Source organism: Pholis gunnellus (genome assembly GCF_910591455.1).
Source record: "Pholis gunnellus genome assembly, chromosome: 5".
Taxonomy (NCBI): Eukaryota; Metazoa; Chordata; class Actinopteri; order Perciformes; family Pholidae; genus Pholis; species Pholis gunnellus.
In genome coordinates this window covers 25192451-25219301 of record NC_136531.1, presented here as the reverse complement: position 1 = coordinate 25219301, position 26851 = coordinate 25192451, and the positions used below count along the sequence as shown (strand labels likewise).

Genomic DNA, 26851 nt, shown 5'->3' with positions numbered 1-26851 from the left:
ATAACCATTTAAAAAACCATAGCTCCCTGTTGATGTAGTCATTGTTCCTACAATAGCATCTTTTGGATGTCATCAGACCGTTTGCAGTGCATTGGCCCATTGAGTTTCTGATGCCACCGACATTTACAAAAATAGATGGCTTTCAGAGAAACACTGACTTTTGCAACTGATCATCACTGGTACAAAAGCAGAAAGAATGAATTCTAACCTTTGACGAAGTAGTCCCTGTTGGGTCCAATGAGGGTGTTGTAGGGATAACCATAGTAGGCCAATGTGTAGGGATCACACTGGTAAACGTAGTTCTGTTGAGCAGGCTCTGGAGTGGCAGAAGCTCCTTTGGAGGCCTTTTGGCGCGAATACTGCTCTTTATCAACTGGTTTGGCGAGCGTCACCTCGATGCAGGACCCTTCGACCTCTGTGCCGTTGAGGTGGTCCATGGCCGTGACAGCATCATCCCGGGAGGTAAAGTGGACGAAGGCATAGTCGCGGATTTTCTTCACACGTTCAACACATCCAGGATTCCACTGGCTGAACACCTGATTGACAGAGAAAATGGGTAGTTAAGAATGGTAAGCTATAATACCTATTCCTGTTAGGTATGTCCTTTTACCAGATAAAAGCATGCATTATGAAACCTCTAAACTAAACAGTCAGCCGGTCCCACCTGTCTGATTGTCTCCTCGCTGGTCTCCATCATAAGATTCCTGACATAGAGGATCTTCACTGTCTCCATAACGTCTTCATCCACATCAATCTCCGGCTCGGCCCAGTCCACTGCGATCTGGTGGCCCCAAAGCTGAATACGTCCAGGCATCAACTTCCTGCGAGCCATGGCGGCTGCACGGTGCGATTCATACTCTACAAAGGCAAAGCCTCTGTTCTTCATCTTGTCTGCAGCACTGGCATAAACTATCACATCTAGTACCCCTTCTGTCACCTTGGAAACCTCCTCGAGGATCTCCTCCCGCTTTTTGGTCTTGGGGATACCACCAATGAAAAGACGGCAGTTGTCCACGGAGGAGCAGACCCCCAGCAGTCGCCCAGGCCGCACCTCATAGTTGTTGAGCTCGCGTACTGCCCGCTTGGCCTCATGTTTCTCTGTGTACATCACAAATGCATACCCTCTGTTCTTCCCGTCAAAGTCCATCATCAGACGCATCTCATAGATGCGTCCCACGGACTCAAACACTGGCACCAGCTCATCCTCATAAACGTCCCGTGGGATCTTGCCCACAAAGATTTCACATCCCCTTGGTGGAGATGCAGCATTCCAACCAGGAGGAGGGCCATATTTACGCTGACCATTTTCCTGGACCATGCTGTAGCCAGTGCGCTCCATCAGGGATACCAGTGTAGGCTCGTTGGGAGCACCTACAACTCCTTCAGGGGTGTTGATCTGTCCATGAAGAGACTGGTGGCAGGCAGCAGCAGGTTGAGAGGGTTTGGTGGGGGCAGCGTTATTGCTCATGGTCGATGAGGAAGCAGGATCTTCGGCTGTCATTCTGACAAAACCATCCAATCAGATCTGGGCCCTAAAGAGGGCAAAGAGATACAGATTGATCAAATTGTAGTGAATTGTATCCACCACAACTGCTTTCCAAGAGGGCACAAGGACCACAAGAAGGAAGACAAATAAGAAGAACATGGCCATATTCAGAAGCCATCTTTTTAAATGTGTCTGTACCAACAAAAAACATAATATGTATGCTTGTTGAAACAAAATGATTATCAATTTGCAGGCACAATCACATGCACGATTGCCTAGCTAACGAGCTAACAAAGGCCCACAATGACTTTGACATAACAATGAGAATACAACATCCATAAATCCCCAGGGCACCTTGCCTTATCAGTGGTTTTACAACCTTGTTTTGTTGAGTTCTTCAGATCCCTTGCTGACCTCCGACCCCTATCAGAGAGTATGAAGGGCTGTAAACCCTGAAACCTCCAGCTCAAGGTTCACTGAGTACGACTAGATCACATGCTCATTATGTGTGTGTGTGTGTGTGTGTGTGTGTGTGTGTGTGTGTGTGTGTGTGTCAGCAGTAAGTTAGACAAGTTGGAGTTAAGCTATATGAGGAATTTTGTGTAAATATGACCCCTCAGGCTGTGATAAAAAGCTGCACACCATAATCCATTTTACAAATGAACCTGTTGCGCACTCACCACAAGAGGGTGTTGGACTTTCAACTTCTCTATCTTATGAGTGTTTTACAGTGTGTGGGCGCAGCTCTTTTTCTGTCTGTGTGTGTGTGTTTAAGTGTGTGCGCCACTTCATTAAGGGCTGCAGCCCTATAAGAGGAACAGAGAACAATCGGAAATCGGCTTCCCAAGCATAAACCTCTTATCCTCTTTTCCAACACTGCCAGCATTCAGAAGGGAAAAATCCACTGCATTTTAAGTCCCCAAATCTCCAACACCCGAGGCAGCCAATCACAGCAGACTGCAAAGCAAACTATTTATTGTCAGACCAAATGTCATGTAAGCAAATAGGCCAAATAAAAAACAACCTCTTGCTAGTTGGGCAGGCAGTGTGTGCGTTTTGTGCGTCACAGGATTGTCTGGACTTTGATGAAAATAGGCGAGGCAGTCAACAAAGGTAAAACGCAACCAAGCCGAGCAGCCATGGTAACACACACTTATTTGAGTTGACCCAATATCCCACTCTCCCACACCTACACACCTGTTCACTGGTTAGTTCGCCCAAGGCTGGGGAGCTTAGAATTACCTGCAAAGTATAGCACACACCACGGAGGAACGAAAACGATGCAATCATCAGATTAATAGAATAAAATGCTTCAAATAACATTTAAGAAAATTCTGCAGTGGCACCATACAAATTTAAATATATTTCTAGTTGAAGCAAACTATTAATTTATCCATTTCCTGATATGTGCAGAAGACACAAAGGTCAAAACAAAGAGGGAAAAAAACAACAAAAAAAGAGTGGGGGGGGGCAGGATGTTGTTTTCTCCTATCTTTAGCCAGTAGTTGGTTGCCGCATGGGGTGATAAATCAAGCTGACATTAGATTATATTAAGACTTCAGTTATTACGACTTGTAGTTTGTAGGGACACATTCAGCTCTGTGAGGATGCAGTTCTCATTATTAACAGTGTTTTTTTTGTATTACTTATGTGTCTGCGTTGCCTTCCTTCTGCTTCCACTGCTCGACGTGCCCTCCCTCTGTTCCTTCTATCGTGTGAAGTGCTAACATGACTCCATCTCTTATCAGCCTTATCTTGCCAGACTGATGACAAAGGGAGGACAATATTCACTTTGGGAGTTCTGCGAGGTGATAAAAAAAGAAAAAAAAGTAGCTGTGCGACACTGCAAGGTTGACACTCTGTATAGCAGAGTGTTGAAGTCAGTTTAGGACTCTTTAATTAAATAAACTCCGTGACAGTAACTGGATGTTTTGTGAATGTCAAAAATACGATATATTCGCCGTTCAGCGTAGGGGTAACCTATTTCTGCTTTTGACCACTTGGAGATTTTCCTAACTTCCTCAGTGTGGACCACTGTTGTGCTGAGGTTTTACTTTCCTAGGAGAGACTGGGAAAGAAGTCTTGCCACATAAAAACAAATGAACAAAGGAATATAAAGTGACAAAAGACAATAATTTGTTTGAAAATCTCCACCACTCAGAAACCTTGGACCTTATACATGGGTGTATGCAATCATGGGTGTATGCGAGCATGTGTGTGTGTGTGTGTGAGAGAGACAGAGAGAGAGAGAGAAAGGAAACAGCACCAGGTAGATGATTAACTGTGACAAACAAATCACAGCCTTCACTCGCAGAGAGTGTAAAGATTTAAAGTCGACGTAACTCCGTTTAAAAAAAACAACTAGGATTTTAGAAAGTGACAACAACGTATGTGTGATTCTTCTATTCTGATTTCACCACTTTGTTGTGGCGCAATAGGAACGGCTATAGCAGCTATTATAAAACATAACCCACCCAGACATGCACAGAGTTCACCTGGTCAAAGGTCATGAACTCAGAGTAGCGCAGGAGAGAAGAGCTGGCCGGTCTGCTCACTGCAGAGGAAGTTAAAGAGCAAAGATTTGATTGGGTAACAGCGCCAACAGCGCCGTTAAAGTGTTTAGTGTTTAGTTATTGCTGCAGAGATTGTCCATTACATTGTGTTTATGATTGATGGGAGCACCTGATTCTCTACGTATTAACAGCATGTTATTGCTGACCGGATTGCTTTATGAGCAGACAAAAGTGCTTTTACTGGCTTCCTCCGTGTTGTACCATAAACACAGATTGACTACTGCCGGCCAATTCAATCTTTTTACCTCAAATAAGCAAACGAGGCACGGCGGTATTAAAGTTCCTCACAGCCAGAAAAGAGGAAGAACATGTGTTATTCTCCATGTCACCGACATTAAACCAACACCGCTATCACATGCTCTTCTTAGTCAGAACTTTGTAAGCACAGCAAACCTCTTCTCTGGCTCCCAATTTATTGCAGATTACGCCGAAAAAAAAAAAGTGTGTGTTCAACGACAAGGAACAATGCGTCTCTTAGTTTGCTGTTCTATCCTGAGTGACACTGATCCAGTGTGCCGGACAAAACAGGCCTAAGGAAGCCGCCATCTTAGCTGTGTGACTGCCCAGCAGCCCCTGACAGCAGGGTCACAAATTAGCCGGAGAGAGGATCAATGACACATCAATGCATACACACACATTAAGGCGCACACACATGCAAAATACTATTCAAGCCTGCCTTCAAATGTCATACAAATTCATAGACATTACTGGAGAGCCCCCATGAAACCAAAGACAGTCAGAGAGGGAGAGAGTGGGGAAGTGAGACTGAAACAGAGCAGAGATCTTGAGGAGGCCGTTGCAGCAGAGGGATGTTGGCGGAGAAGAGAAGAGGAAGGAGAAGCGGAGAGCGGTCGGACGGGAGGATATAGCTACCCTCTGTTGCTGCACAGTGCTCCGCTGCTTGGCCCGCCTGCTCTGGGAGTGTTAGTCCACCTCCATGAGAGACAGGTACAGCAGTGCACTGAGCACGGAGGCCAGCCTCCTCTACACACACACACACACACACACACACACACTGAGCCAAAGCTGCAGGCATGGGAGCTGGTGAGGGTGGAGCTAAAGCAATACTTTGTTAGAGTGTGTATGTGCTATGTGGGCGGATCCCAGCCCTACTTCTGAAGAACTGTAGCAGAAGGTTTTGTATTTCTGAAATGTACAACCATGTGGATAAAGGTAGGAAGTAACTAATTACATTTACTCAAGGACTATAATTAAGTGCTACTTTGAGGTACTTGTACCTTACTTGAGTATTTCTATGTTACGCTACTTCATACTTGATATTGTAGAAAATATATATATATTTTTCAGTCCACTACATTTATCTGACAGCTGTAGTTGCTAGTTTCTTTTCAGATTTGACATTTTATATTTTTTATATGACTCTTCTCTAAAGAAATATTCACCTTCTGATATGGTTTCATTTTTTTTTTAGCCCCAAAAAAAGGGTAAAATCCTCAAATTGTTTGTTTGCAGAAGAACGACTACAGAAAAGAGAGAAAATGAATACAGATTTGTTTTTGTGTCTTCCTATGATCATCTCATCACCCCTCACATTTATCTTGTGGGCCTTTAGAGGAATCCGACCGCCAGCAAAATACCTTACAAAATAGTGAAAACTAGCTCCACCTCAACCAGCTACAACAGTACAATCTTATGTATGCACTGATGCATCATGATTAGCAATCTAATACAGCTGTATATAATAACATCTGTCACAGGGGATTACTTTTGATGTGTTAATTACATTTTGTCGATGATACTCATACATTAATGTGTTGGCACTTAAAGGATCTGAATACTTCTTCCACCACTGAAAAAATAAACAGCTGTTGCACAACCCTGCAAATCTTCACCCTGTTACCAATGAAGACACAGTGGGTGATGTTAGAGGGAGGAGAGGGGTCTGATGGGAAAAGTAGTTTTCGTGGGTTTTAGGGATTTTCTGCTTAGAGTTGCAGAAATTGGACAAAACGGCAGGAAACGTTGAATCCGGGGTTTGAATACTTCCTCATGTTGTTGTCTTGCTCTGAGCGGACATTTGGAAATTCTGACTGGGAGTTACCACAGGAGAGATTTGTCGTGTCAGCACAAGACTACAACTGTGTGTAAGTGTGTGTGTGTGTGTGTGTGTGTGTGTGTGTGTGTGTGTGTGTGTGTGTGTGTGTGTGTGTGTGTGTGTGTGTGTGTGTGTGTGTGTGTATTTGGGCATGCGTGTGTTTTTTGTACATAACAACGGCAAACGCGTTCCTAGCACAGCTTAACTTAAGCAAACAACACACCTTCCTGGGCAGTCAAGAGAGCAGATAGAGAGACGACAGAGAGAGAGAGAAACAGCCAGAGAGACGAGAGACAGCGTCACCCGCTCCGAGAGTTTCTGTCTAAAAAAACTCTCCTCTCAGCGCTCTGAGGAGAGCAAGAAAAGAAGAGGGAGTGAGGGACACAGAGAGCAGATGGGGTGAGAGGGGGAGAGACAGATGAAAGTCCCAGTGTGTGGTCAACAGTGCACTGAGTTTCAGCTGCCATTGAAACCGGCCCCACTCCTTAACGACTGAGTAAACAGGCGAGAAGAAAGTCTATTTAGCATAAAGACCAGAGAATGATGAAAAAACAAGAGGTTAAAGCACAAATAATAAGAGCGGTACACTATGGACTGTAGCACCTTTAATCAACCAAACTGTCAAATACATTACCTTGACCCTGGAAGAACTGAATACAAATGATCTCAAAAAGGTGTGTGTGTAAAGATATGTATGTGAAGGTGTATGTGTGAGCTTTCGTAGCATTTTGCGCAATCATTTTGCATGAGTGCAAAAGATAGAAAAGACGCAGGGTGTCTGTGAGCAGGATCACAGATCAGTAACATCAGGCCTTCCTCTAAACCGAGGGGGGGGGGCAGTCTGAATCAAAGATTAACTGTCAGTCATTAGTGAGAGCCAATCAGGACTCAGACACGCATCAAAGGCTTCAGGTGTTCCGGTGACCGCACAGTCCATCAGGTCAACGGTTTAACCGTTGAGCCCCACAGGTAAACCCGCTAAGTGGAAAAAAAAAAACATTCACAGTCTCTCGCCACCTCTTTCATTGTACAAGTTCACTCAATCATTTGTCCAGCACACAAACACGCCAAGAAACCTCACACCACACGCACCGGGTCTCGATTTGTCTGGATCTATTTTTTTTCTGTCAAAAGACAAAACACAAATCCATCACTTTCTGACTTCCCTACGCTGCCCGTGGCTCTCAGACCAAAGCCCATTCTTATGAAGACAGAGCAATCATTGGGTCACAAGAACATTTTTACAGTAAAATTCCTAAAAATAGCTGGGCATTGTAGTTTCTAGCAAACTCAAACTTTAAATTGAGCTTTAAAATGAATGCAAAGTGAAAAGAAATGGTGTGTATTATGGATAATAACATCATTGTTCATGACGGCAGACTGTAAATCAAACTTTACTGACTTATATTTAACGCTACAACCCTGCCGCTGACATTGGATTTAAGCTGAGACCGTTATTTAACTCTGAATAAATCATAAGTATTCACATCAGAGAGTGCTTATTAGACTTTGTTGGTTATCTCTGATAAGCTGGTTCTCTTTTAAGTCCAGGGTCACACACACACACACACACACACACACACACTGGAATCTGCCACATAGACAAAACCTGTGAATAAGCAGGAATAAAGTCAACAATAAAGCAGTGCTGGTAATCAGTATCTCGGCCGGAGAGCCTGTATGACTGCCTTCAGTTATTACAAGTCATCCATATAAGTAAATGAGTAGCGTGTCACCAGACCAGAGGTTTGTTTGTTTCTGTGGAGTGATACGACCTGGAGGAGTACACCACGGCGTTTAGTCCCACACTGTGTTTTCCTGCAGCAGTTCCTCTCAGACGAGTGAAGAAACTCATTTTTACAAAAAGCTTCCTGCTGTAGTTTTTTTTTTTGGTGTCTGCAACTGCTTAATTTGAGTTTACACTACTGTAATTGTTTACTGATGATAAATATAAAACAACAAAAGGGACATTTTGTACCAGTGTCTCTTGCACACATGCATTTTCGAAGTCCGCTGCAGTAAACGACCACAAACGAGCGAAACAATGAGCAGAAGAGAAGTGAGAACTGCGGCTGACCCCTTCGGGACACATGATGTCCTCACACTGTGGTTCAGCCAGTTCAACTGTCAGCATGCTGACTAAGACAGGATGAAGCAGGATGAGGCATTAAGTCACCTTGAGGGAAGCTGCGTTATCACGGTGTCTTAACATATCTGTTTTCTGTCCCTGGTTTTTGAGGAGCTGATGTGTCAACTGTGCACCGAATACCAAGTATCACTAAGACACAGCCCTGTACAGCAAACACAAACACATGCGTCTTCGCTAAAACCTTACTATTTAAAACACTTCTGCAAGTACTGAGCACATGACTGGATAAACGAGACTTGGATTATACCTTGCGAGTTGTGAGGGAGTTGCTTTGATGCTTTGATATAGTTTTGCCGTTGAACGTGACCCCCATTTACTTTAATTCATTAAGACGTTTTATTCAGTTTTTATCTCCGCCGGGAGCATCATGCGGCGAACAGTTGTATGTGAGTGAGTGACCTCTATGTCTGTCCACGGCTAATTTCGCATTCTACTGCAGCAAACTGCATAATATTTTTGGTGCCAGGTTATGACTGCTTGCTCAAGGACCTCTCGTTGTTGCGATGACTCAAACTTAAAAAAAACAACTTGTATTGCCTGTTTTGTACTGCCATTGACTGCCCTCTGACTCCTCACTCACTACTCTTAACAGTAGGGGCTGCTAGTGATAACACAGCTGAGTGCCCCCCCCCCCATCCCTCACCTGCTACTCTGAGGCCACAGCGGGGAGAATAACAGTTTGCCATGTGATTGGCTAAGAGCTAACGGAACTACCATTACACATACTGTGTACCTGTTGGTCGCTCTGCAGCTCACTTTTATTGTTTTGGACAGTGTATTTAGCTAACCGCTAACCGCTAACAGCTAACAGAACTACTTGTAGACACACTGTTGTACCTCGTCACAATTCAGTGTATTACATGAAGACTGAGACGATTGCTTGCATACGTCGCGGCTTCTTTTTGAGTTTGAATGAAGTGTGTTTACGACGCTTTACATTGGTTGCGTACATCCCTGGTTGTTAAATGTCTCACTTGTATTGTTTTGCTAACCACTGATGGAACTACCACTACACACACTGATGTATCTCTGCACAACTTTGCCGCTGAGATTGTATGATGTACGACTTCGAGCCGTTTGCCTGCATTCATCACCGCTTGTTTTTGAGTTTGAATGTATTTTACGACGTCTTACAGGCCATTGGTGTCAAGACAGGGGGTTAGCCAATTGTGGGTTGCATTCATTCAATACAGTAGTGGTCGTTGCAGACACACCCAGTGGAGATCTGCTCTAGTTGATTCTTCATTCTCTGTGGAGGCATGCGAGAAAAGCAAAGATTTCTTCACAAATTCAAGATGACACAGGTTGAGTGATTAATATACAAATGATCATTTTGGGGGTGAAGTATTCCTTTCAAGATTTTATATGGTATGCTACTTCTGTACACAACAAGCAAATGTGACTGGGATCACTACCGATGAACATTTAATATCCATGAATTCACATTATGGACACCACTGCTGACTATATCAGTTTGTATCAACAATTTGGCCACAATGTAGCACACTGACCATACGCAGTCCAGCCGTATACTAGGTTTCTACCTCGTCTTGTTCCTCTCCTCCCATCCATGTACCTGTCACCTTCATACCTGCGGTTCACTCAAGCTCAAAGGGGATCAGCAGGGAAGGTGTGGAGAGGCTGAGAGGGAGAAGGGTGAGGAGACATGTAGAAAATATTGGCAAAAGAGTGTTTAGGGAGGAGAGGGGGGGGGGGGGGGGGGGGGGGGGGATGTCGGGTTGGAGAGTGTGAGGTGGACCAGAAGGAGAGCTGCCAGAGAAACTAACGAACAGAGAGGAGGGGACCAAATGTTCGGGGCGTCCCTCAGAGCTAGAAAGCCCTTTAAAGTGAAACTGGCCTGAAGAATTTCAGGTCAGACGGAGTGCGCAAGTAACCGCCTTCAGCCCACCCCGACTTCACCACGGAGGGATGATTCCACTTCATTTACTCTGAGAGCCCCCCCCCCCCCGCTGCGCTTTGAGGACCTCACATTTGTCCACTCAAAACATCACAATTTGACTAAGACGCTATGATTTTAAGCGATGCAACAAAGAGCCTTCGCCTTTGCCTTTTTCTCTTCAACTGCAATGTAAAAGCATGACAGGATAGAAAGGTCAGCTGCAACCCAATATTGCCACATATGTCCCCTCACACAGCCTCACAGTCATTACTAATCATAAGCGCTGCTTTAGCTTTAGCGCTAGCTTTGCTTCCTTAGGCAAACACATTCCTCAGGCTAATCAGCTAGCCTGTTGGAGGCCATAGCAGACATTGTTTCAGACAATTACTACTGACGTTGACAGTGTCACACACTCGTGATAAAGGCTTTAGTGGCCCCCTCTGTGTGTGTGTGTGTGTGTGTGTGTGTGTGTGTGTATAAGGAAAAACTAGCCGGATTTAAGCGAGGGAGTCGGTGGTATTTGGCAGACGTAACAATAAAAAAGACCCAAATATTTGCGTATAACCTTTTGTTTTTTCAGCATCCTTCACTCTCCCACTTACTACGCAGGCTCACAAAAGAGCTAACCTTCATGCAAACTTCTGACATCAAACAACGACGCGCCCCGTCGACAAACACAGTTAAGAGCGCGTGTGTCACCCTCCTGCAATTGCAGCAACGTGCAACTGAAAAAACATTTCTGCCAATACGTTTTTTTCAATTGCAACTAAGAAGATCTTCTAAAATAAAAGTAGACTGAATCATTAAAAAACAGTGAATACTGTCACTGAATTCTTAAATGCAACTTAAAATGATGACATTTTCTCTCAGCCACACACACACACACACACACACACACAACAAACAGCTCGGCTCACCAGGGTGAAAGTCCACTTATTATATGACGGACAACCCGGAAGTCTAAGCCTCTCTATGTAGTCCCCCCACCCTAAACTCACACACACATACAGTGCCATGCCACTCCACTGGTTCCACTGGTTTCATTGTAAGGACATCTTGCTCCCTTTTAATCACTGATTGGTTTAAGTGCCTTTGTGTCCAATCATGTTGGCTCTGATAATGCGGCGGAACAAGTCTGGCAACTCCGTCCAGACAAAGCAGCTTGCCAGATTTCTTCCGTGAGTGGAGACAAACTCCATCAAAATGTTTCCATCAGCAGACGGTGCGGTTTGGTCACAGAGAGGATCAAACAAAAGTACGTCAAACAAAAGTACTTATCTGAAAGATAGCCAACAGTTTTGCGCACAAACTGGCTGATATTTCAAGACCCACAAAATTAAGATTTTTCTTTTCTTTTTTGTTAGATAGACAACAAAAAGTGATTAATTTTTTTTTAAAAGAGAACAACATATGTTTTTAGTGCAGAGACCTTCAAAAAGACAGAGACACACTGACACAGTACCTGTATCCCACACTGAGGAGCGAGGAGATCGACGGAGCAGGCCGAGAAGATGCAGATGCCGGCGCACTTCGCTTTTGGTAGCAGTCACTTTGCACAATCACACTCGTTCTGAGACTCACTCTCTCTCTCTGTCCATTCACTCTTTGTTGATGCTGACAGGCCGCAGCGGAAAGAAGAGACTGTCCTTGCTTGCCTGTGTCTGAGTGTCTGAGTGTGCAGGTAAGCAAAGGTGGTTTAGTGTTTACTCGTCCTCAATGGCCATAGGGGAGAGAGAGAGAGAGAGAGAGAGAGAGGTGGGGCCACTCAGCACAGGTAACCCCCCACCTTTTCTTCTCCCTCCTTCAATCTCTCTCTCTCTCTCTCAGCTGATAAGGAGTAGGACAAAAGGGAAGGGATAAAAGGACAGAGGGTGTGACGAAAAGGTGATGATTGACAACAATCAGGGAAAAGTCATGTGTTTGAGTGTGCAGATGTATTTACAGAAATCAAATGGTCCAGCCCAGAAATAATTATCGTCTGAGTCAGAATTCAAACTCTGAAGAATAATGCTGTCAAAACTATTTCTGGAACAAGACTTTGAGTCTACGTGTTGGCTTTCAGCTAAACGACAACGTCAGCATGCTAACGTACACACAATTACAATGCTAAGACGCTAATGCTTAGCAGGTCTGGTATTTACCGTGATCGCACCTTAGATTTAAGTAATGCTAAAATGTGCTAATTAGCATGAAAAACAGTACAGCTGAGGCTGATGGGAATGGCATTAGTTTTGGAGGTATTTGGTCATAATCCAAAGTATTGGACAAATAAAAAAAAAATTGACCTGATGGCGGCGCTAGATTAAAAGACAGGGGATCGCCAGAGGATTCATCCTCTGGGAACCATGAGTGTCTTGACCAAACGTCATGGCAATCCATACAGCGGTTGTTTGAGCTATTTTTGGACCAAAGTGGACCGACCGACCATGGCAGTTTGTGAAATAGTGCCGAAATGCAATCTATTGGTTTTGTGTACAGAGACAGGAATAGTCCATGTTTTTCGTGGCGCTCTGAACAACTTTTTTTTCGGGACGACATTATGTTAAAAACGAAAGTTAGGTTCAGGGCAACAAAACCACTTAGTTAGGTTTTGGAAAAACATCACGGTTAGGCTTAATAAACCCACGTACAGTTAGGTTGAGGCATCAAAACCACAACAAGGTGTCGAACACCGGTCTCGTGGTTTGTGTGTCCCCCCCAGACAATTCATGTCAATGTACACAAAACCAATAGGTTGCATTCTGGGACTATTTCAGGACCTACCCGTGATACTGGGCTGGACCGACAGTGCCATCCCTTGAGTGTGTGAGCAAGTGGCAACACTCAAAAACAAAAGTACAGCTAACCACAAAAGGGTTAACAAGTGAACAAGGTTCATCAGAGTGACACCATCTGTCCCTTAAGCTGACAGTATTTGCCTACTTGAGATCACTTTTATCCACTTTTATGTCTCATCAAACCAAATGTTTACTTTTTGTATATCTTCAGGCATATTAGGGGAAAAAAGAACGTATAGGTCAATAGAGATTTACAACAATTCAAAGAGTGCAGTGAGACAAACAGTGAAACAGAAGAGATTACTTGAACTAAGCTCCGCCTGAGGCATTTTGGGACGAACCCGTCGGAATTTCACAGGTTGATCTGTTCTGTGAGCAATCGTAGTATTTTATCAGCACGGTAGCCAAATGTTTCTCCAATTTAAAATCTCAAGTTCAAACAACAGGTTAGCTCGTCCAAAAAGTCCCTCACACATTTCAGTTTTTTGCTGTTAATGGGCCGTAGGGAGATAAAGAGAACACAAAGTGGACCAAAGCTGTCGCATTCCGGTCGTATTTTGCCAGAAACACAGAGAGGAAGAGAGAGCACGTTGACAATGTGTGGAAGTGTACATAACCTCAAACAAGCCTTAAGGGGAGAAAGAGGCCTGAACGCTCTTATCAGACGGGGTGTCGTTCTCCTCCGGCACAAGTGTGCGTGTGTGTGTGTGTGTGTGTGTTGTTGCCATTGTACAAGTGACACATTAACCAATGACTCTGTTAATGAAGGACATGCAATCACTGATTGTCGCTTTTTTTTTGGCAACACACCCACCCACACACACACACACACACACACACACACACACACACACACACTAGGTACATGCAGATAGCCAGTTCAAAGTTTACAGATGGAGAAATGTATTCTCTCGACCCGACAGGGTGTAATAATGTTGGAGCGAAGGCCGCACGCCGCCATAAACCTACAATAAAGGTGGAGGAGAGCGTGATCCGAAGGCCAGGATGACTTTATTACCGGCACACTGTATTGCACAAACACACACTCTCTTACGAGCACACACACACACACACACACACACACACAAACACACACACATCTGAAGACAAGTTTGTTTTTATAGCCTGATATCACAATAAAGACAAGGAAAAACCTCTTTAAGACTGTTAAAACATAAGACAAATTTGACAAATCTATGACGAGGCGTATCGTCAACACTTGGTTTGTAAAAGTGTAGTTCTCTAAGCAGCTATAAGGACGTTTGAAGTGTTTATCAATGTACAGTATATGTCAACATTTCTAACCTCTACCACGAAGACATATTTCAAATTATTACCGCTGTGTTTATACAGCAGCGTCCACTTGTGGGCACCCACAGGTTGCTGTCGACAAATACATCAGTACACACTCAAATCTGCTGTGTCATAGCGTGTAATAAACCATTTATTAAATGTTTATGTACACGCTGGAGAGAAAGGGAGAGATCCCCCTCCTCCGGCAAGGAAGACAATTGCAAAAATGAAGAGACAAGTTAGTAGAAGTAAAAAAACAAAATAATCAAACAACGGCATTACGATAAGAGCAATGCTTTTGCAATAAAGTCACGAGTCATGAACCGAAGATAGCAGGCTGCGATGAAGATAGACATCAGCTCGGGGTTAATGGAGACAGAGAGACAGACACGGGGGGAACTGGCCCGACTGGTCCGATATGAACCCACAGTAAGAAGCTGCACACAAACAGCTTCCCAACGGTCACTGGGACAGATGGGGGGGGGGGGGGGGGGGGGTGTCAGGCTATTTTCAGATAGAGATAGAGCATTTTATGTTTCCTTTTTTTACTTTTCTCAAGCCAGGTTTAATTATTTAAATTTCAAAACTTGCTGTTAACTTGTATTTTCGCTTACTGACATTTTTTTAAAAATATATTTAAATTGATTATTCAATAGCACCTTTACAAACACTGTTACAAAGTGCTTTGACAGCCATATATATATATATATATATATATATACACACATTTATATACATAACAAAAGCAAGACAAACTAAGGTCAAATGTAAACCCTGATAAAAGGGTACAATAAAACCAATCGATACGATCAGAACAAACTATGATATTAAATAAATAAAAAATTGTTCAAAACATAATAATAACAATAATAAAATAAAGACATCACATAAAAGTCAGTCTGTAGAAGTTCAACATACTTTACACAATATCTGTTTGTGCAGGAAAATATGAATACTGGCCGAGACAGTCCTCTAAAATGTTTATTCTCCAGAGGTTTCCATATCGATAGAAATCATACACTCACGCAATGCACGTCCTCACACACACACACGCACACATTCACGTACACACTGTGTCAGTTTCCACTTGCTATCAGCAGTCTTTCAAACTGATAATTCTGTTTAATAAGCGATGAAGATGTGGGTCATTGAAAGTTGCCTTAAAGTCAACACACTCAGTTGATGGAATGTTTATGAGGTATCAGCACTACTTCTTTTTAGATCGGTGTGAGTCAAATATTATATTGTCGCTGGGCAAATCTCAACACTGAACGTCTGAACAATGTCAAACTGTAAATAAACTTCACCAACTGTCAATGGAAACATAAACAGGACGGACATGTGGATGTCCTGAGATGTCCGACCACTGCACTTTTATAATTGTAAGTGTTCGTTAAGTGGCCAAGACGTTTTTGTTTTTTATTATTTCTGGTACAGCTCTTGTAAGGTGTATGCAACTGCCAATTTCATTATAAATAAAACCGAAACAAAATGAAAGACAATCTCATTCATTTCCACAAAAACGAAATTGAAACTAAACCTGCTGCTGTACCTCGAAAAGTAAAACTAAATGTAACATTCAAAGCTAAATAAAAATGAATTAAAAGATACAATTAATAAATGCCCTCCTCCAGTCTTTATGGCGTTTTTACAGGCACGTTCAGCATATTTCAGGTCAGTATTACATTAAGACAATGTTTTCAAGTCATTTCATTCATAGAACACAAGCGTTGAAAGTTGAAAAGTCAACCTCAGCTGAAACCTCTCGTCAGCGTCCCAACAGAGGGAGCAAACACCACAGGGTGTCACACACCTGTACCTGAATACACTCAACTCACAGGCTGCGTGTCTGTGTGTGTATGTGTGTGTGTGTGTGTGTGTGTGTGTGTGTGTGTGTTTAAAGGAACAGCCGGATTTACTGTAAGCCTGTGTTGTGTGTAAAATGACTGTTCTGCAGGAATCCTCAGACGGTTCAACTGCACCAACAGGTAAAAGTCTGACTCAGATCTACTTCGTACTTCCTCATTCACAGGGTCACCTCAGGCCCTGGAACTACCGTCAACCAATCACACTGTCCCATTTGTGATGAACAAAAATGACTCAGCACAAATCAATAGCCCCACACACACACACACACACACACAGGATCTGACATTAAAGTCCTACAGTTGTTTTTTCTTCCATCCCGCTGAAAGTTTCCCCTTTTGCCTAGAATTTGGTCAGCTGACGCTCCAGTCATGTGGCTTGTCACTAGCCAATGGCAGCACAGGGCCATTGTGTGTTTAGGTGCTCCAGTCACTGCCAAGGTCAAGGAGAAGAGGAAGGAGAGAGAGAGAGAGAGAGAGAGAGAGAGAGAGAGAGAGAGAGAGATGAAGGGAAGATTGGAAGGAGCTGGAAGACTGAAGCACTATAGAAAGAGAAACAGAGTCATCCTCATGACTTCTAACCATGCCGAAGCCGCTGATTATCTGGTCGGTGACCAGTGACCATCGTAACGTCAGCATGTGTGACGGCTCCGTCTGCCAGCGCCATGTGAACACCACTGACAATCATGTGATAATGGGATACCAGCATGTCGTTGAAACAATAGAACAGAATGAGCTCAAATCTGAACAGATCTGAGATGACTGAAGTTAAAGGAAAATTCCAATTGTTTTTTTACAGTTTGAGTTTTGTGCTGGTGACAAACAGTCACCGTCTGTCTTCAACAGTCTGACACAGTTTGAAGTCACACTTCAGCCACAATATGTGCATCACATACTTGAAAACAAAGGTTAAAGTTATTATCCACTCTGCCTATTTTAAGTGACCATTCAAATCCGACTTCCACCTACTGTACTTTATACATGCACACATGCAGTTAGGGCTGGGCAACGTGGAGAAAACCAAATGTCACCATATTTTTTACCATTTGCTTTGATATTGAAAAAGATATTATTGTAGGGTTGACCATTGGTGCTCTCACAAAATATTTACTTTTGATAAATAATCATCACTAGATGACATCAGTTATGTCACATTACGATATCCAAAATCGAACACAATATCTATTCTCATATCACGATATAATATTGATGCATTGCCCAATAATTCACACTGACGCATCGAACACCACGACTTGGTCGGTGGCGCTAACCTTCAGACTACGGCGCTCTACGTACCCCTCAGTTTTACACGTGCAAGTGACGGCGTGTCAATATCTGCTTGTATGGTGTCTTTTCAAAATGAACTTCCGTCTTCATAGCAAGTTAGTTTGAGGCAAAAAAAAAAAAGGTTTAAAAGTGTGTGGTTGACGTTAACTTGAACAAGTTGCGTTGTTTAACACTTTGGGAGTGAGAACGGGTTGGTTTTTACAAACAATTGGTGTTTGGAATTTCTTGCGCCTGCAGTTCACCTGTGTGATCATGTGATGACTCCTTATCGTCCAAAAGCACTTCCCTTTACAGCTGTGGTGTCACTGCATTGTCATATTGCACTGCTGGGTGAAATGCTATGCTAACAAATGACGGCCACAGCTACATAAATGGTTGTAACTCTAACTCCGCATGATATATTTAGATGCAGATGGGTTGTCCTTTAATGCTGCGTTCACACTACGGCCAACACAGCAACAGGAAACGTGTCATTTTCAATGGAAGCCGGTGGCATGACGCTTCAAACTGACGCCCGATACGGGTGACAAGCTACAGATCAAGGTTCAACTGGCCTCAACTTTTCACTGTGAAGCGTCGACCCAACGTCAACCAATCAAACGACTTATTTTCACTCTGTTCCGCTCCAGACAGCTCCTGGACTCGACAACGTAGCAGGGCACGCTAGCTCATTTTTCCACTCCTAGTGTGAAGAAAGGACTGCTTGTCCGAAGCGTTTTTACAAAATAATAATAATAATAATGATAAAAAAACAAATGGTGTCTGCGGTAAACAAAGTGCTTGTCGCAAGACTACATGTTACTGCGAGTGGCATAAACTTAAAATTGCAATGTCACCTTCACCGACACCTGACGCCTGTCTCGTTTTCCGGGAAGGCGAATTGTTTTCAACACACGCACGCACGCACACACACACACACACACACACACACACACACACACACACACACACGCACACACACACACAGAGCAGAGACACGGAGACTAGGAAAAGTGAGACGGGACGGTAGAAACAGGCAGATAAGAGCAGAATGAAAAGCTAATGCCCCGCCCCCCCCCCCCCCACACACACACACACACACTGTAAATACAGATCCAGCAACACACAATAGCTGAACTGCAAAACAGTGTCACTCGAAACAGGACTTTTATGACGAGGCAAAAAATAATCATCCTGAGAAACCAGCAGACGCCGTGTAATCCACCTGTTCACCTGCTGAAACTAGCCATCAAACAAAAAGAAGGGAGGACAAGGGAGGGTCCGAACACAAGTGTGTGTGTGTGTCTGTGTGTGTGTGTGTGTGTGTGTGTGTGTGTGTGTGTGTGTGTGTGTGTGCGTGTGTGTGTGTGTGTGTGGCCCAGAGTACGGCTACTTTGTGTCAGTTTTGTGAATGGGTTCACAGAGTCAGCCTCGGCCCACGGAACATTCCATTCTGGCGAGGGTGGGGGCTGGAGGAGTGAGGTGGGGGGCCACATGTGCGCGTGCGAGTGTTTGGATCTTATCACGAGATGCAGTGTTGTACCGGTAGTTTCTTGTCCCCCAAACCTCAACACACACACACACACACACACACACACCTACACGAACACACACAAACACACAGCCCTCAACACCACTTGCATTTGCTTGCCTTCCCTGCCAGAATCAAAACGCACGCGCACACACACACACACACACACACACACACACCTTGCCTATTGGCCTGCTGTCCAGACAACTAGCCCATTGTGTGTAGCAGCAGGTATGCAGAGAGGAGCCCGTTTGAGAACAGGCAATCGGATGCTCTGTGCATGTTTGTGTGTGCGAGCCCGAAAAAAGGATAGGTTTGCAGTTTTTAAATACAATACCAGCATGTACACTAACACAGTTATCAGCTGCTGCGGTCGTTCCTCCTGTCCACACCGGCCTCCTGAAGCACTTCCAAAGATAGTGTCCTTTAGGACGGGATCTCTTCACAGCTCGTATGGACAGGAGGGACAACTACAGCAAACTATCATGCTTTTAATGCACATATGGGCTTACAAGTATTGGTTTAAGGCGGACTTCAACGTGCCCGTGTCCTCGCTCGATCTAACAAACATCTTAAAAAAAAAGAAATTGGCAAGAGGAGAAGGCAGAAACTAGCGGTGAAACGAAGCATAATAACAGCATTAGCGTACGAGGACAGAGGAGGGAAGGAGGGAGGAGAGGACGGAGGGTTCAGCGGTGTCACCACACAGGAGGGGGGTGGACAGGGATACGCTGGGGTCAAAGGTTGAACGGCACAAGGGGGGAGAGAAAGCTGGGAGGAGGAGGAGTGTTGATCCAGCCTTCACAGTGAGTGGATGTCACCTGTTTACACACTCAACGGCGTCGTTGCCGCCACGTTCTCAGAAGAGAGACGGTTGCACAACGTCTCAGCTCGACCGCTCGCTCTAGTTCGAGAAGAAGTTTGCCGGGATCAATCCACGCAGGTCGTTTTGGGTTTCATTCATCCAGCTTTTGTAATACCCCCCAATACAATGCAGGCAAATGAAAAATGACCTTCTCATAATCTCCCTGTTCCCGGTTCGAACTGGAACTATGTTCAACTGAAGAAGCAGTCCTGATGACAACGGTTCAGAGGGAGACCTAACCGACCCCGTCTCCAAGACAACAACAATCATGTAAAAAAAAAAGTAAAAGTAAAGTAAAAAAAAAAAAAGTAAAAAAATCGACAGCATTAGTCATCTTTTAAAAAAGGACCTATGTCCGCATACCAATTGAGGACGTCTTGTGGTCTTGTGGTGTGTTAATAACGACTGTGAGGCAGCATCGCGACGTTGTCATACCGACGCAAGACCTCTCAGACAGAAGGTTGAGGTCTGTGGTTTGGTTAACAGTGTTTGACTTTGATGATTGTCGATGTTGTCATTTGTTTTTTTTCTGAACCAAACCTTCCACATAAAGGTGGCAGAACAACAGTAATATGAATCATTATTTAAACGGGTCATTTCTCACTGTTATGGAGGACCTACGAAAAACAAACGGCTTGATATTAATAGTGATGAGACTGACTTCCAACAAAACAAGAGTACCATTCCTCACCTCATCAAACGCTTTAGATAATAAAATGGATTTATTTTTCCTAAAGTAATTTGTGACATTTTGAAATGATGTCGTCCTGTAGAAAGCAACATCAGATAAAAATGTAAAACTAAACGCTGTTGTGTGTTTTCCTGGAGGCCATAAATAAACACATTTCTGATGTTTAATTTAAAGGACTTGGTTATAGAGATGGAGTGTTTTTGTAATTAGCGGAACCGACCCTTTAATCTGTTAGCGATCTGATGGTCCGACGGCGGGCGCGGCCGACGTCTTTTCGAGGCCGTAGCACCCGGAATTTTAAAAGCTAAGGTTCTGGATGCATTATGGAAAAAGAAAACCTAAGGAATCCAATGGTACCATGTACCAGTTATGGCGAGGGCAAAGCTGGTATGGACATTTTTTTTAAGGGGTCTGCTTGACCTCTCACCTCAATATATCGATATGTGAATGAAAATAGGTTCCACGGATACCCATGAATCTCCTCTTTATGGACACATCCACTTCATGCTAATCCCATGCAGTTTGTGTAAAAAACATGCAGTGTTTTGAATGCAATATAAATGTGTTATTTTCACAAATCTAAAGATAGTGTATTTGAATATTTCTGCATACGGGCTCCCTAAACAGCCTGGGAATTCCATGGATTGGGTCTGACTGGAAAGCTGACACTCTTGTGCATCCAATGAGCTCAACTGAATTCATGTGATGATGTGAGTCCTCATAGTAGCCATTTTATTGTAGTGAGACCATTGTTTTAAACTTGACCTGACTTTATAATGTGACCTCTAGGAAAACCACAGCCTCATAAAACGTTACAACCACAAAATAGAGACCCAGGGCGTTCAGAGGATGTGTGGCTTTACTCGCTATATTAACAACAACAGGGTTTCTGAGCAGCTTCCAGAACAGAAGCGATCGCCATCCAATCGCTGAAAAATGCAAGTCTTTCAAAAATCTCCGAATGTCAAACGTCTGTTGATACCAAATCACAGCATGGATTTTTCTACGGTGTGCCTAAAGTTCTTGGTGTCTTTGGGTGCTTTCCCATCTAGTCTGTTTGGTTCGGCCAAAAGAAATTCATTTGCTCGGTATGGGCAAAGCTGGTGTTGACCAAACAACCGAACAGAGACTGATGGAGAAGGTTCATCTCGCTCCGCTTCCAAGCAGACTGTCGTGCGGGTTGTTTGTAGTGTGAACGCAGACGAACCAACCACAGGGTTTTATGAAAGCAAATATGAGATTTTAACATGATTTCAAAAGCTAAACTACTAATAAATCCATCCGCTCAGCGTGAAAATGTGTTCAGGAAGCGTCCTTAGTGATATGACCATGAATAGAACCTGCAAATGAACACATACACACGTCAGCGCAGGTATTAATACGTCACGCCGTATCCAATCCCTGTACTTTGTCAGCTCATTAAGTTAATTAGAAAGTGTTCAGAGACTTTTTGTACAGTCCTGTGACTACATGACTGTTAGTCATTATTCATCATAACGCACGGCCAACTTACAGCCCAATGATAGTAATCATGCTTACAATCAATTATTTCTTTGTGAGCTTTGCAACACTGATTTGTAAGGAATTTGTTTTCCCCAATCGCCAATCAACGAGTCCTGTCAATCTGTACAACTTCATGTTTTACTCCTCTTGGTTCATTAGGGGGAAAAAAGTCAGCGTGAACAGGAATCAGACCAGAACAAAAATGTATGATTTTTTTCACGTGGACTACGTGGACACCCTAAACGTGGTGTTCTTACGGGATTTTTAAACATTTTGATTGATTCTCGAGTGAAAAAAAGGTTACATTTAGCACCCAATCTGTGAAACAAATGGCATCATTCCCAACAGCTTTTGAGAGCATGTAAATGACATCATGTACTGTCATAATGTTCTATGCCCTTATACACTTTCACAAATAATTCTAATTAATGAATTCATTCAGTCATTTCTTTTTATTTCTGATTTAGAACAACGTGACTAGAAAGACTCGACATAAGAGTGCAGAGCTGCATCTCAAATGAGCTTACAGGAGATACATTGTTACGTCTGTCCATCTTGCTGCTCATCTACCTGCACACGTGACGTGTCCTAATTTTCACCTGTTTCCACTTCCCTCTCATCGTCTCACTGCTGTTCAGGGAGGTGGGGGGAGGGGGCAACGGACGGAAGAATGTGGCCATTGTGCTTTCAAGGTATGTGTGTTTGTGACAAACAGAAAGAGAGGCGAGAGAAGGTGTTCAGATCTTGTTACAGGTGTTTCATAAACAACACAATAGTGCTAACAGCCCCCCCCCTCTCTCTTTACTCCCCAGCCATAGATTTCAGCTTTAGGGTTTGTGGATTAGGCTTATGGCTCTGACACACACACACACACACAGATGAATCTGTGCTTCCCCATCCCGAGCATGCGATGATCATGTGACAGTCATGTGACTCTGCTACTATGTGCGTATGTCGCTGAGGCTGTTTCTCTTCCTTAAACTTGAGGTTTGCTGAATAATAATTTCCCAGCAGCTTCCTGCTTGAAAAAAAAATCACTTTAACCTTCGTCAGCTTAAAAAAAAAAAATACAAAAGAGATTTCTTTGTTTTTCTTCCTCCTTGTCGTCTGTCTTCCTGAACTGGAGCGGGTCCAAAACACGATACCACTAAGGTCACGCTAGAAAGAAAGAAATCTAGATATAAATTCCTGTCCTGGGTGACTGTTGGTCCCTCTTTTTCTTTGCAATAGTGGAATGTCATACAGTGGGTTGAGAGATAAGTATCACTCTGAAAAACGGTTCACTTCTTGAACCCTCTTTGCACAATCAGTAATGAACCTGCAGCCGCTGTCTGAGAGACAGACGGGTCCATTTGAATACCTATCGGCTAAATATTTCACTGGAATCTATTTTTGGTTTTGCGTGAGGCAGTTTTGAGGAAACCGTGTGTCATCACCTCATCAGGTCTGACCAGCACTTCAACACACACACACCTTTCACACACCTTAAACGCGTGGAAGAATTATGTATTCATAAGCTGGAGCCGGTAGTCCGTTGAGAGGGAGGAGACACACACACACACACACACATACACACACATGCACAAAGGAGTGACACTCAGGTGTCACTCTGCACCTCCCTGTCCTCCGTCTCCAGGTGATTCTTCAGGAAACACTAAGTTAGTAAGTGAAACTAAAACTCTCTCTCACAAGGCAGCAGCTGATTATCGTCCAATCATTCTGTTTATGTTCTGTTTTCTCAGCTTCACACTTATTATTTTGTGTTTTTAAAGTTTTGCAAATGAAAAAAAAATATTTAGCTCCTTTCTTTTTGTTGATTTTGTGGAAAATGTATGATTCGTTTTTCAATAAATAATGATTAATACAATAACAAAGACATTGAAGATCTTGTGAAAAAAGGAGAACACTTCTGACAACATAATACTTTTGGATTTCATGTTCTGTAGAGACACACAAGAACATCTTCTCCTTCACATCTTGACAGTTTTGTAACTTTGATCTAATAATGAAATAATCAAAAAGGGTCTGGGCCACACACACACACACACACACATACAAACGTTAACGGCACCCAAAACGTACAGTATATGCACTTAAGGTCACACACACACATATGCTCGCACATCTAAATCTCGTTTGTGCACCAACAACAGGACACCCAAGGCTGACTGGCACCCTGCTCAACCAGTTTCTGAAACACACACACACACACACACACACACGCAGGAGAACTCGACAAGACAGCAAATGATCACACACACAGACACACACGCACACATCCCCACACAAATAAACATTGAGTCCTTGTCCCATAACCTTGTAGTGAAGGTTATAGCAGTCAGCTGGGTCAGTGTGAACACTGGACCAGCTGAAGAAATGTCCTTCCAGATACCCACTGTGTGTGTGTGTGTGTGTGTGTGTGTGTGTGTGTGTGTGTGTGTGTGTGTGTGTGTGTGTGTGTGTGTGTGTGTGTGTGTGTGTGTGTTCTTAGCCCTCCAGGTGAGAAAACACACCATGTCCCTCAACTTAACATCCAACATTTTTTTCAAATATTGAAAGGAGAAACAGGCAGAAAGGAAAGGAAAAAAAGAGACTCATGAGGAGTTCCCGGCCAACCTGTAGGATGATGGGACGTGTAGTTGCAGCGTCGTCTCAGGTTCTTCTGCCGTTCAGAAAGCAACGATCTAGCTCTGTCACTTTCTCATCTTGAAACCCGTCCTCGTCCTCTCCTCCTCTGTGCCGTGCGTCGGGTCCTCTCCAAGGCTCCTCCTGTCTTCAGTGACAGGTCCCCCAGAGCACAAGAGGAGATCTCAGACACATCTGACGAGCACACACTGAGAGAGAGAGAGGGGGGGGGGAGCGAGAGAGAGAGAGAGAGGGAGAGAGAGAGAGAGAGAGAGAGAGAGAGAGAGAGAGAGAGAGAGAGAGAGAGAGAGAGAGAGAGAGGACAAGTCAGAGTTTCTCTTCTCCTTTTGGTGTTTTTCTTCCGGATTCTGACTCAGATCCTCGCAGTTTGCCCTCTCCTCTGCTCTAGTCAAGACGGCGCTCGTAGACGCAACAGCGGGAGACAAGAGAGGGGAGGGAGCGCACAAGGTCTCGTAGTGGTGGAGGAGAGAGAGAGAGAGAGAGAGAGAGAGAGAGAGAGAGAGAGAGAGAGAGAGAGAGAGAGAGAGAGAGAGAGAGAGAGAGAGCGCTGAAGGTGGCGGGGCTGAAGGGAGGGCGGGAGAGATGGAGGGAGGAATGGCAGTGGTAATTAGTGAGTCTGTACCTGACTCTCACTGACATAAGCCCCACATTCCTCAGAAGCGATGAGAGGGGGAGAGAGGCTGATGGCAGGGAGGGAAAAAGGGAGGAAAAAGTTCTGAACACCCGCATGAAAACCAGCGCGCTAATGATCTCGGGACGCTCATCGGAGAGAAACCCTCCCCACCCCGAAAAAAACACTAAACGCATCATTCTTACAGCACACCATCGCTGACGCGACGCTCAAGTCAGGTGTCCGTCACCCTAAACACTTCCTTCGCACAAAGCGTTTAGTTTTCCTCTTCCTTCTCTTTTCATTCTAGAAATTGTTCTCCCTCTCTCTCTCTCTCTCTCCCTCTCTCTCTCTCTCTCTCTCTCTCTCTCATGTGTGTGGTGTACACACTGTCTCCACCTAAAACTCACCAAACCTGAATCTGACTACCCAAACCCCCAACGCACCTCCCTCCCTCCTCCTATCATTCCGGATGGGAAATGCTATCCTCCTGTTGCCCTGGCCAGATTCGGTGTGCGTGTGTGTGTGTGTGTGCACGCGCGCGCGCAAATTTGAATTATCTCAGCCAGAGCAGCATTCCTCTAAAGGAGTTTTCTGTACACCTTGCAAACCTCTCTCTCTCACACACACACACACACACACACACACACACACACACACACACCACAATGACCGTTCCCATCCGACCTCACGCCGATTACCGATGATCGCACGCGGGCCGACCTTTTTTTTGTGGCGCTCATTCACACACGTCACGACGTCACGATGACACGCTGACTTAATGGATGCGCTCTGCGATGACAGCCTAGGGTAATAACAAGGCACTCGACACATTGTCTTGTGTTGGACAGTCAGTGTGAAGACGGGGCCCGAATGGGAAACTTGAACTGAAAGTAAAAAACAGTGGAAGATAATTAACAGCAGTGGCTCCACGGGGGTTTCTCATCCTGTTTCACCCCCCCCCCCCCCCCCCCCCCCCCCCCACACACACACACACTTTTATTCTCTCTCATTTCTGACTATACTTGTTTGATCATGCAGAGCAGTTTCAACACTACCAGACCTCCAGCATTCACCTCTCATGCTTTATTTCTGTTTGCCTAACCTGCAGAATTTGGCGTGGGCGGAGCAAAGGCGCTTCCTCCTTCCCGAACTCAGGTGCGCGGCGAGTGCGACGTCTTCGTGACGGCCAGATGAGAGAGAGAGAGAGAGAGAGAGAGAGAGAGAGAGAGAGAGAGAGAGAGAGAGAGAGAGAGAGAGAGAGAGAGAGCTGTGTCGAGCCGTAACAACCGTGGTCAGCCAACTGACTGAAGTGAGGAAGCAGGATTTCTGTTTAGAGTAACAACACACACACACACACACACACACAGTAGGGAACTTGCTCGTGTGTGAGTGTGTGTGTGTGCGTGTGTATGTGTGTGTGTGTGTGCGTGTAGGAAACTGAGATTGAGTCAGACTTGCTCACACAGAGACATACGGTTTCAACACAGCGGCTGAGCTCCAGGAGGAGGCCGGAGCCGTTGGAGGAGTTGCTCAATACATTTTGCTTTAATGCTTACTTAACTCTCCTTCAGTCGAGTTTCAATATCGGCACTGTTACAGGTAGGCTGCCGAGTTCACAGTTGGCCATCATCAACAGT

At 44.3% G+C, this 26851-nt stretch overlaps 1 protein-coding gene across 7 annotated transcripts in view; it reads right to left on the bottom strand.

Moving 5' to 3' along the window:
- Nucleotides 1-26338, bottom strand: part of rbm47 (RNA binding motif protein 47) — a 34020-nt gene extending 7682 nt beyond the window's left edge. For 4 of the 7 annotated variants that reach the window (XM_079160436.1, XM_079160437.1, XM_079160438.1 and 1 more), the window contains exons 1-3: nt 24572-24993; nt 665-1532; nt 209-536 (exon numbers count right to left, since the gene is read on the bottom strand). In XM_079160436.1, the coding sequence (XP_079016562.1) occupies nt 209-536; nt 665-1501 (1165 nt within the window). In that variant the 5' untranslated portion in view covers nt 1502-1532; nt 24572-24993. Of the gene's footprint in view, nt 1-208; nt 537-664; nt 1533-4932; nt 4958-11626; nt 11825-24571; nt 24994-26316 lie in introns of those variants that run through there. The other 3 variants (XM_079160433.1, XM_079160434.1, XM_079160435.1) reach the window with 3 other exon arrangements.
- Nucleotides 26339-26851: the final 513 nt, after the last annotated feature.